General features: G+C 42.5%; 2 protein-coding genes across 2 annotated transcripts; both read left to right on the top strand.

The window, feature by feature from the left end:
* Window positions 1–250: 250 nt before the first annotated feature.
* Window positions 251–4,013, top strand: hmx1 (H6 family homeobox 1). The gene is made up of 2 exons (XM_084713774.1): window positions 251–919; window positions 2,636–4,013. The coding sequence occupies exons 1-2, from the start codon at window positions 631–633 to the stop codon at window positions 3,256–3,258; spliced, it is 912 nt and encodes a 303-aa protein (XP_084569900.1). The 5' UTR covers window positions 251–630; the 3' UTR covers window positions 3,259–4,013.
* An 857-nt stretch (window positions 4,014–4,870) lies between these two features.
* On the top strand, window positions 4,871–6,607 carry hmx4 (H6 family homeobox 4). Its single transcript, XM_084713763.1, has 2 exons — window positions 4,871–5,234; window positions 5,402–6,607. Exons 1-2 carry the CDS (start codon window positions 5,024–5,026, stop codon window positions 5,974–5,976), a joined length of 786 nt encoding a protein of 261 aa, XP_084569889.1. The 5' UTR covers window positions 4,871–5,023; the 3' UTR covers window positions 5,977–6,607.
* The last annotated feature ends 4,683 nt before the right edge of the window (window positions 6,608–11,290 follow it).

Below are 11,290 nucleotides of genomic sequence, written 5' to 3'. Positions count from 1 at the left end.
ATAGAGCACACACGCAGAGAATTGACAGGCTCCACACTGTCGTTCCCTGCCAGTTAATTGCTGACTGAGCCCTCCTATGTCAGAGTGGACCGGGGGGGGGGGGGGGGGGGGGGGCTCGACCCCGCGGATAGCTGCTGCCCAGGCGGATCTTTATTTTGATTTGCACTCTAATTGACCCAAATAAAGAGAGCTGTACCACGAACAGAGGTTTTCTCTCCTGGCTGTATGGCCTCGAGGGGACGGGCCTGCACGTGAACACACACACACACACACACAGACACACACACACACACACACACGGAGCAGCAGCGGCTGACGCAGAGAGACAGTAATTCTCCTTTCCCTGGAAAACCCCATTTGCTATTGTGCTCGTCCAATCGCTGGATGCCCTCGGTTCGTTGAGCGTTTGACTTGACGTCTCACTGTACTCCTGCTTCCGTCTCCCTCTCCTCCCGCTGGCACCGAGGAGATCCCCGTCCCGTCGCTGCCATCATGACTCCTCATCCGATCACAGCGCAAAAGCAGCGACGCTTGAAATGACTGCTCGGACTTTCTGCTGGCGTTACGCACAATCAAGACAGGAGCAACTCGGTTTTGGCTTAAAGGCACCGTGAAATTTTGGGGGAAAACATGCAGGAGAAGCTAACGGAGAACCAGATTCCAACCTCATCGAGGGCTTCGTCGTTTTTTATCGAGAACCTACTGGGCAAAGGGCGAGATGGGCAGGAGTCGATGTCGAGCAGCAGTGTTGTGGAGACGGTGTCCACCGGCCGAGTCCTGGACGCACATCAAACCGAGGCGAGTGCTCCGGCGCCCGACGGCTGCAGCTCCACAGCTCGGTCTCCGCACAGTGACTCGCCGCTGCAGTGGTACCGCGGAGGGGCTGCCTTAAACTTCAGAGCTCTGGAAACACCACGGAGTGAGTAGAGAAGAGCTTTTATATGTCCTGAAATTGTTTACCCAAAGCGAAAAACAAAGCCAGGCAATACATTCAGCTGCGGGCATCTGTGCAAAATAGCATGAACAGTTTGTTGCAATTATTGCTGGTACGGTTTGCTATGGTGCAATAGACTGGTGCTTGTAGTTAAACTTATTTTTATAACAGACTATTGGCATTAATTGATAGACAACTTAACTATAAATCAACAGGGTTTTAATGTTAAAATGTGTGTTTATTGCTTATGGTCTCAGCTTTTATTTAAAGGCAGACATCCCTGTTTGTTTAGTGGCAGTATTCAAGCCGTCATTTATTTGTATAAGTTAATTACGATGGCTTTATTAGAGCCATATGGAGGTAATATAGAGAGGCGGCCAGGAACGTCGCTTGCTGCTTCTCGCTTCATTAAATAAAACCAACAAAGTCAAGGCGAGTCGAGAGTGGAGCCCAGACTGTTGTATTCCTGGCTATGCTCCTTCTCCCACCGCGCTCCCCAACCTACTACAGTGCCATGCACTTGGATTGAAATGTGTGCTAATCTTTTCTGTAGCGCAGACGTCGCATCAGTTTAAAACAAGTGTAAAACTAAATGTTTTTCATGTCTGATCACCGTGACTGCAGTTCATAAATGTATAAAAGCTGAGGATATTTCATGTTTGCTTGTCATGCGATCTGTATGTTACTTTGAAGATTACGCACAAATGCTCAGAATACAACCCAAAACAGAGGCGCAATGACACTGCACGTCAACATGACGCTTTTACGCACATCCCGTGCCATTTGTGCCACTCACATCAAAACAAAGTGCCCCTCCCTTTGGTATGTACAGTCAGATACTTTGCAAAAAATCCAACGTGCCATAATACCGCTGAGCTTGTGTTCATGAAAGCCCCAGGGTCAGTGCCCGCACAGTAAATCTGTATCAACTCGTTGGATGCTATTATGAAATTATAAACTGCAATGATCATGTTAGATTTCCTTTGGTAGGCAATTATCTACTCATTATACTCTTATCTGTGTCATAATCGGCCCTGACACAACTTCCTCACGTGGATCATGTGTTATGCAATCCAATAAAAACGCCTTATTTGCCCATGCGCACCCCAACTTTCTGAATGAACCATAAAACACAATATTTTAAATAATAACCTATTTAAATCAAACACACTATTTAAATATATAAATCAATTAATTTCAAAATAATATTTAAGCAAATGAAAACTTAAGATAGGTAATGTATTAACTCTTCTAATTTGTCATTTTCTTCTAGTGCACTATTTGTATTTTTTATTCCAGCTGGCTGATTAGCTCTATCATGCCTCAACGCTGCAGAAGTTTTATATATGTTTCAAAGGCATAATCTTCAACATTTTCCTAAAATCATATTAATGTCATATAAGTAATCCCTTTCAATCATCACTTGTGGCCTGCCTGAAGAGTGTGCTGGTGGCTGTATTTACAGAGACCCTCCGCCTTTATTTTCTAATTATTTTGTCCTTCTTAGGACGCTTTACTTACCCAAAACGTCGGTATGTGACGTCCTGGGAAGGAGACACAACAATAACAAACCCATAGAGTCTAGATTTAAGGCCAACCATGTGTCCAAAAGCTGAGAAATTCGACTATGTGGCAAATATTTGCATTTTGTTCCCTAGTTGCTCTTTAAAAAGTCAGTCACGTTGTCTTCTCTCCTGTCAGGTCCAAGAGATAACACAAGCCCAGACGACCACTGCTGCTCCATATCGACCAGTGACAGATGCTCCCCCGCCATGTCTGAACCCATAACGGAAGGCAGCGACGAAACTGACAGGAAAACTGGCGACAGCAACCTGACGGACGACAGCGAGGACGCACAGAACGGTTTTGACGCACGGTCGGAGCAGGAGGCGTCCTCGGACCCGAGTCCCAGTCGTAAGAAGAAGACCCGGACCGTGTTTAGCCGCAGTCAGGTGTTCCAGCTGGAGTCCACCTTCGACGTGAAGCGGTACCTGAGCAGCTCAGAGAGGGCGGGACTGGCTGCGTCTCTCCACCTGACAGAGACTCAGGTCAAAATCTGGTTTCAAAACCGGAGGAATAAATGGAAGCGACAGCTGGCGGCGGACCTGGAGGCTGCACATATCCCACACTCGACCCAGCGGATTGTCAGGGTCCCCATCCTGTATCACGAGGGGCCCGCATCCACGGCAGCACTGGGTTTCAACCTGAATGGACACCCAGTCTCTCCACCCGTCGCGGGCTTCTCCAGCTCTATCAACTACCCTCTATCCTCGTTCGCTCACTCCATGAGCATGTTAAGATCGCAGATGACCGGCTTGGTGTAAAGACTGCTGAAGACTGACACATCAGACTGTTGGTCCATATAAATTCACCGTTAATATACTGAATCGTGCAATAACCCACAATGTCGCAGAAAACCAGTGACTGCATCCAAAGAGCCACAGAGACCGTGAACATACCACACAGTCATGAATCATTTTTTATAAATCTGTTCATAAACTTCTGCAAGAGTCTGTGCTCTGTCACAGAGCCAAGCAAACCGAGAGTTGTTCATGTACTGTACTGTATGTTTGAATACACACATATTTTTGCAAACTTTTATATTTAAAGCCACAAATCTTTCAAATTTTGTCACTTTTTTTCACATAATAGATAAATAAAAAACAAGCACAAAATTGTCTGATTTTCTGTTGTTTATAAACTTTACTGGTGTCAAATGTTTCTTCCTGTATAGCAATCACAAACGTGCAGGTTCAAGCAAAGAAGTGTTAAACGAGAATCAAGTGAATCCATATGTGACAAAACCAGTGAGCAAAGCTTACAGCAGGGACCTGTGTGTCTTTTCGGAAATGACCAAGTTGACCTTTTATACACTTGTTGAAGTTTCTGCTACATAAGGCTTCTGTTACCACTACTCAACCTCTTGTCGTTGGTCTGCATGTCAGCTGAGCATCTATATAGTTCAATAAATAATCTGTTATTTTATTTTTTGAAAAAAATAAATGATCGGATGTTAAAATGGAATCTCACACGTGAGAACGTGTTTATAAATTTCCCAAATAAAAGCACACCGCATTACTCATGAAAAAAAGTTTCCATCATTTTGTGGATTACAAAAAAATATACAGTGAAACATGAGTAGCTACTCAAAAGAAACAAAATGACATGAGATAAAATAAATAAATAAATAAATCACGAAGTAAAACAGTAATCTAAAGGCATCATTTTTACACACACACCATTTTAAATGAACAGAAAAAATACAGTTTATATGACTTGTTAAATATAGACTAGAAATGGGCTACAATAAGTCAAAATAATCAAATTAAAAAAAAAGTTTTGTCAATGCATTATAGGCTAAGATTGAAAAGCAATTATCTTTATCGGTAGGTTTTACTATTTTACTGTATATTTATTTGACTTGTTTGTGCTTAACACACGTGTAAATCAGAGACAAGAATATTGGGCTATTCTAAATGAAAGATTTTTGAGGAAAAAATATCACATTACATTAATGAAAAAGACACAGATACACGCACGATTCGGCTGACAAACTTTCCTCCAAATCTGGGACTCTCGAATCAAACTGCCAGGCCGCAGAAAAAGAGCGCAGACGACGATCAAAACCACCATCAGTGCCTCAGAGCGCAAACAGAGTACAGTGTGAAATAACAGTGAAATTAAACTATTCTTTATTTTCCTGGGGGAGTCCTGCAGGGCTCCGGGCCCGGGTGTCCCTGCACTGCAGCAGATGTATGAGGTTGAAGGGGGAGTTAGAGGAGAGTGTGGGGGTGAGTGGAGGAGGGGGAGGGCACAACAATACTCTCCTGCCCTCCCTCTCCTCCCATCCCCTCGCTGTTATTGGCCCGTACTGCACGCTCCCCTGGACCAATCAACGGGCACGAGGCGCGCTCCATCCGGTGTGTGCAGTAACGGTGCAGGCAGAGCATCGGCAGCCCGGCAGTGTGCGCTCAGTGGCTGCTGATATGGTGCGTAGAGCATCGACACGTTAGTGGTCAGATTAACGCTCCAGTTTAGACTTGGTAGAGTCGCGGAAGTAAACAAAAAAGGACTTCAGCTTTGGAGAATATGAACAAAGTGGACGCACCATGTCGACCCGCCGCCTCTCTCAAATTCACTATTGACAACATCCTCAATCTGAAGACAAGCGGGAGGAACTGTGACAGCTGTCACCCCGTCGGAGCGCACGATGACTCGACTACGGCGCTGCGTAAAGACGCTTTCCAGAGTCACCATGAGGAGCAGAGGCAGGACCCGGGCAGCAGGCTTAACGAAAGTGGTAAGTGGGGTTTGATGTGTTTACTGACTGCCTACACAGACCTTCTGTCATTTGTGCTCATCATTACGCACGATTCTCATCCGATGATGTTACAGTTTCATGTCAGTGTAGCAGCACAGTTGAAACGTAACCACAGCGGGTTAAATTTAATGTCATTTTGTTCGCAGAGTTGATCACAGACTGCAGCGGAGCAACGGAATCGGTCATCATCAGCCGCGGAGAGCCGAAGAAGGGGACGGATGTGCGCTTTGAGAGTGGAGACAGCAGCTGCGACGACAGCAGCTCCACCACCACTGCCACGGACCCGCACAAAGGAGGCAGCCCCGCCAAGAAAAGCAAAATGATAACGAAAAAGAAGACGCGCACTATTTTTTCCAAGAGACAGATTTTCCAGTTGGAGTCTACCTTCGATATGAAACGCTATCTGAGCAGCGCAGAGCGCGCCTGTCTCGCCAGTTCACTGCAGCTCACGGAGACCCAGGTGAAAATATGGTTTCAGAACCGCAGGAATAAATTGAAACGGCAAATCTCGACCGAAATCGACGGACCTGTTACAGATTTCCCCGAGACTGGAAAGCCGGTGGTGGTGGGGCAGCTCCCGGCCTTGTACAAAGAGAGCAACCTGCTGGGCAGATGTCTGCTGCCAATGCCCCTGCCCGTCGTATACCCGGGCAGCAGCACGCCTTACCTCTGCTTCTCAAACGCCAGCAAGTACTTCAGCCTGTATGACGGGGACGTATGATGGTTTCATTCATTCCCAACGTGAAAGAGACACTTTTTGGTGGTCTGTTGCCAAGTTTCAAGCATTTAAGGTGTTCAGATGGTGGGCCGGACCTGCGGCCTTACTGTTCTGCGAGTATCACGACAGAGGAGTAGTTACATATCACTTAAAAATAAGATGATTGGGTATTATTTATTTTTCAGTCAAAGCTGGGTTTGTAGGCCTTACACTAAACCTGCTAGAGTTACACATAACCGTTTATAAGAAGTAGCAGGCTGAGCTAATGATAGCCTGAGGGAGGCCTAAAACTCATCAGTCTCAACATTTTATTGTTTACATATTATTATTATTTTTATTATTATTATCATCATCATCATCATCATCAACAACAACAGCAGCATTTCCCATCAGCTTAAGCCACCAAAGAAATTACTATAGCCTAGCTATTTGCATGCATCTCCTGTATCATAAAGGATTTTGAATTATTGAAATTATCTATGTATTTAAATGAATGTAATTAACATTTTATTCTGTTTCACGCATGTCTATTTTTTCTGAGTATCCTACTATTCTTACTTTATTCCACATTTGCCTATAGGCTAATTACACCATTTACTGAAACTGTAATTAAAACATCTTCATTCAAGAAATATTTTTACAGAATTGATTCAGTGTTTTGAAATGGACTTCTTTTCTTTTTTCTTTCACAAAGATTCATTATTATTACAGTTGCATGAAAGTGCAGATACTGAAGATACAATGTACCATATGTTCAGGGACTTTACTAATCCAACAGTTGATTTTAGCCTGTCTCTGTAATTTCAGTATGAAGTGCAACATGGATTTTCTCGTAAAGGACCAGACCTGTGAGAAGACTTGTTGATGAAAACTTGAAACAGCTATCATATCAAAAATTGAAAACAAATTTTAAATCAAAGCAAAAATGTAAATATTTGGTGCAGTAAAGGCCCCTTGATGTAAATTGACACAATGCTTGCTAATCCAATAGGAAACAGCCCTATTTTATTTTTCTGCACAAACTCAGGCCTCAACATATTTTAATAACTGCATTTTAAGTTGGGAGAAAATCAGTCTGTATAAATGGTATACAGTCTGCTTAAATTCAGCATGTTTTATAAAATCCATTAATTACATCTTTACATTATAAGCAGAAGGAACAAGACTAAAAAAACATCAGTAAATCAGAGAAAAAAAAATTACAAAATAATGGACGTCAGTATCTCAATTGAAATATTTATCTGCAATCAGTCATATATAACCAGCATATTCAGGATATATATATACACATATAATGCATTATGGTATCCCAGATTGATCACAATCAGAATTGTGTATATTGCCAAGTAGGTTTTTAAATACGAGGAATCTCTTTTTGGTCTTGGTCAAAACAATACAAATAGTATGCAGAAAAATATTGTGGAAATTTATGTCAATAATGGCTATATGATGTAAGATTAATTTTACACCTATTTGAGAAAACATATACTTTTGGAAAAATACTGATAAATTACAAATATAAATGTAGGTCAATATGACGTACACATTTCTTGCATGCAAGAAGTGGTGGACAGACCAGAGGTGAGATTTGTTCCCTTCTAGGTTTTTGTGTGCAAGCTTCTGGATATACGTGGTATATTTACACAAACTACACATTATGAGCCATATGGGACAAATTTTGTTCACTGAGAGACTAAAACATTTTTGGAAAAATAGTGATCTGTGAAGGAAGCAAAGGATAAGAGGAGAAGCTCGTCCCCTCCTGAGTTTTTGTGTGAGACTGCACCTAGATCTTCAAGCTTTCCTCCAGAGCCGAGGCCACTGTGCTGTCGCACCGCAGCCACAGACTGATATACCAGCAGCCTCAGCATAATTTAAAGTGTACACAGTGGTAAGCTGCGCTCCCACTCACATGAAGCCAAGCCAAGGCTCATTCCTTATGGACTCATGTCAAGTCAGGCGTATTACTAAAGATTTGAGTTTGCACTTTGGAAATACACCTCAGACTCCAGAGTGACTTAATGCACCACACTAATCCCTAAAAACAAACAGCCGAGTTATTGGCTTTCTGGATTTCCTGTTTCTCTGATAACAGGTCTTAATTGTCACATCATATGCTCTGCAGAATGTGTAACGCTTTATAATGTGGTCAAGGAGAACAGAGCAGGAATAAAATGGGTGAAGTCAGTAGCACATCCAGGATCCAGTCCATTTCAAATGTAATACTACTAAGAGTCAAAGAAATGTACAATACACTGAGTATCAGTTTCAAAATCTACATATATTTCTGTAACTGGTGATATAGTCTTCACATTTGAGATGTAAACTAAGCATTGTTGTATATCAAAAAAAGCATCATTATATGATTTAATCTAATTTTACTTCTTGTTAAAAAGCAAAAAATATTTTTAAAAATACTGAGGTGGTGAAATAGAACCTTCTACACCACATATTTCTGTAGGGGGTTTTTATTTTTCACTAAACTCCTTACAGGTCTTGTCATTGTTTAAGGAGATTCATAACTCTGATGGCTTTAAAAAAAAATCTAAAGTGATTGTGGCAGCTGGAAAAGTTTCGGTGTAGAGTTATAATGTTTGGAACCTTGTGACTTTCCAGAGAGCAAAGATAATAATTTGACATTTTATTGCTCCCTGCAGGGAATTGTTCTCCCCCTCACCCTCCCCGTGCCACAAACTTTAACATCCTTGACTTGGACAACAGGGTATGTCAGTTAGCAGAACTCAACTGGATCCAACTTGTGGTTTGAACAGTTAATTTAAAATGATCCTACATTAATTGTCAAAGGATGAAAACGCTATTTTTCCCACTAATGAAAATCCCCTTCCTGTACTGACTGAGTTGAAAGTCAGTTGCCTTTTGACCCCCCTTACACTTCACATTTTTTATCAGTGTACACCTAAATCATACTGAATAGAAAAGTCAAAATTTAAATGCACAGAGGGACATATATCTGATGTAAACAGGATTTTCCATCTAACACCAGGTTGTTCATTATCGATCCACTCCACCAAATACTAAAGAAATCTCTGAGGCATTTACATGCATCATTGTGTTTGTGATTCAGATACTGAATGTGTGTGTGTGTGTGTTCACCGAAGAAGAGTGGCCCGTTATGTCCAGCAGACTGTCTCGTGTTTCAGAGCTGCTAAGAGAGAATCTCACTACTGCTGCTCAGTACCCACAATCCCTGGCGGCTACCCGCTTAGACATGACGGCAGACAGGATGCAAGGTGTGGCCAAATGGTATTTTCAACATTTTAGTTCTATTCAATGGATACATAAATTGAAGATCATAGTGTATGGGTCTTTTGACTGCAAAGAATAAGGTAAAATTGTATTAAAAATAAGATTTTATTCATTACTATGAATGACCTTACTGAGTACATGTCGGACATAAATGCATGAATTCTCCTGAATGCTTGTTATCAGAAGTGCTAATTGTTTCTACCACTGTGCTCTTTTCATGTTGTCACTCCATCGTCCTCTTCCATTCTTACTCTGCTTGCCTCCCGCCTCTTGCCTTGTCATAGCTCATCATAGTAGTCTGTGCAGTGAAGCCCCACTGTGTGATTATGACTGAATGAGAAGGACTGAGGAGGAGAGTGTGTAACAAAGAGGGAGAGAGGGGGGGAGGAGAGATCGCTCAGAACCAGTTGATGAGTGTGTGTTTGTGTTGGAAAAAACTACGATCACGTTTGTATTCCGGCATGGGTCTGCGCCTCTCTATAGCCGAGGTCTGGCTGGTCAGGAGCAAGGAAGTCCTGTTCCTGTTGGTTGGAGAGCGACTCAGACAGAGAGTGTGTGTGTTTTTGTGTGTGTGCCTGTATAAAACTCTCTGGCAGCTCCTTTCTGCATGACTAGATGGGGGCCCCTCTCTCAGCTCACTTGTTACTTCAACCTCTGTTCACCTCTCCCAGTCATCTGACAAAGGTCATCGCCCAAGACGATGGGACAGACAGTCACCGAACATGTGTCTACGACATGAAAGCACCGAACAGACTGTCGCAGAAAGATTTCACATGGAGGACTTCAAATATATACTCCCACTTAGGCCAATGATCTATGTACAGCATAGAATATATTTGTTTACACTCTCAGAAATAAAAGTTTAAGAAATAAAACTAGAACCATGAGGAGTTCTTCTTCTTGCCCCCATAGAGAACTCTTTATCAAGGTTTCACTAAGAACCCTTTCAAAGAGTTCTACCTAGCACCCAGCATAGGGTCATACCTGGAACCATTTGTGAAAGGTTTCACCCAGAACCCCCAAAGAGATGTACTACAGAGAACCCTTCTATGGGTGCCAACAAGAATGCACCCAGTGGGTTCTACCTAGAAGAGTTTTACCTTGAAACCCACCAGGGGGTTCTACCAAAACCCTTTTATACATCAAAGGTTTTACCTAGGACATACTGTGGGGGTTCTACTGAGAACCTCTTTATACTTCAAGGATTTTTACCTAGAACCTGCCCAGGGATTTCTACCTAGAACCCTTATTTATTCCAAGGGTTTTACCTAGAACTGACCCAGGGGGTTTCACCCAGGGGGCTCTGCTGAAAATCTTTTTATATTCCAGTAGTTTTATTTAGACCATCTCCTGTGAGGTTCTACCAAGAACCATTTTATATGAGGATTTCAACGGTCTGTGAAGGACTATTTCTTCCAAAAAGAAATAGAAGCCTTAGTTTTACAAAGAACTTGAGGAAACTCTCTTTTAAAAGGGTTCTTCAGAAGCAAATGGTTCTGGGTAGAACCTCTGACCTTCGGGAGGACCACTTATTTGTAAGAGTTTATACAGTGAAAAAAACTTTCGCTAAAATCATAAATCACAGCTCTGACTTCAACAATGCCTCAACAATGTCGGTCATTCTAATAAAGGATGAGAAACAAAATGTGTGGGTGTTATTTACGGGTGTGCTCTCCAGCATCAGCCCTGTCCGAGGATTCCCTGGGGGTGTCCCAGTGCACTGGAGGGCAACCTGAGACCAAAACTACATGACACAGCACTTTGTAAAGTAAACAACAAGGCTATTAGTTAGAGGGGGAAACCTGAGACAGGAGGTCTGTGTATGTGTCACACTTAAAGACTGTTTGATGGCCTATTGATCTGCTAATTTAGTCAACCCCCCTTCTCCATGATGCAAATTGCTGGAGGAAATTGAAAGACGGGGATGAAGTCAGATAATAGCAAGTGATACAGAGACAGAGATAAGAGGTGAAGACAATGCAGGGATGAGAAGTACAAGAGACCAGATTGGACCACAGCCAAAAATTAATTGCAAAGTAAGCCAAGTAAG

This window comes from Lutjanus erythropterus, chromosome 3, assembly GCF_056507025.1.
Source record: "Lutjanus erythropterus isolate fLutEry1 chromosome 3, fLutEry1.hap2, whole genome shotgun sequence".
Classification (NCBI taxonomy): Eukaryota; Metazoa; Chordata; class Actinopteri; order Lutjaniformes; family Lutjanidae; genus Lutjanus; species Lutjanus erythropterus.
This window is presented reverse-complemented; position numbering and strand designations above follow the sequence as displayed.

Bases quoted from the DNA above. Each gene is read 5' to 3' on its own strand.
- hmx4 (XM_084713763.1), top strand. From the start codon at position 5,024: ATGAACAAAGTGGACGCACCATGTCGACCCGCCGCCTCTCTCAAATTC. The intron at 5,235-5,401 runs GTAAGTGGGGTT...TTTTGTTCGCAG, and splicing joins CAGCAGGCTTAACGAAAGTG to AGTTGATCACAGACTGCAGC.
- hmx1 (XM_084713774.1), top strand. From the start codon at position 631: ATGCAGGAGAAGCTAACGGAGAACCAGATTCCAACCTCATCGAGGGCT. The intron at 920-2,635 runs GTGAGTAGAGAA...CTCTCCTGTCAG, and splicing joins AGCTCTGGAAACACCACGGA to GTCCAAGAGATAACACAAGC.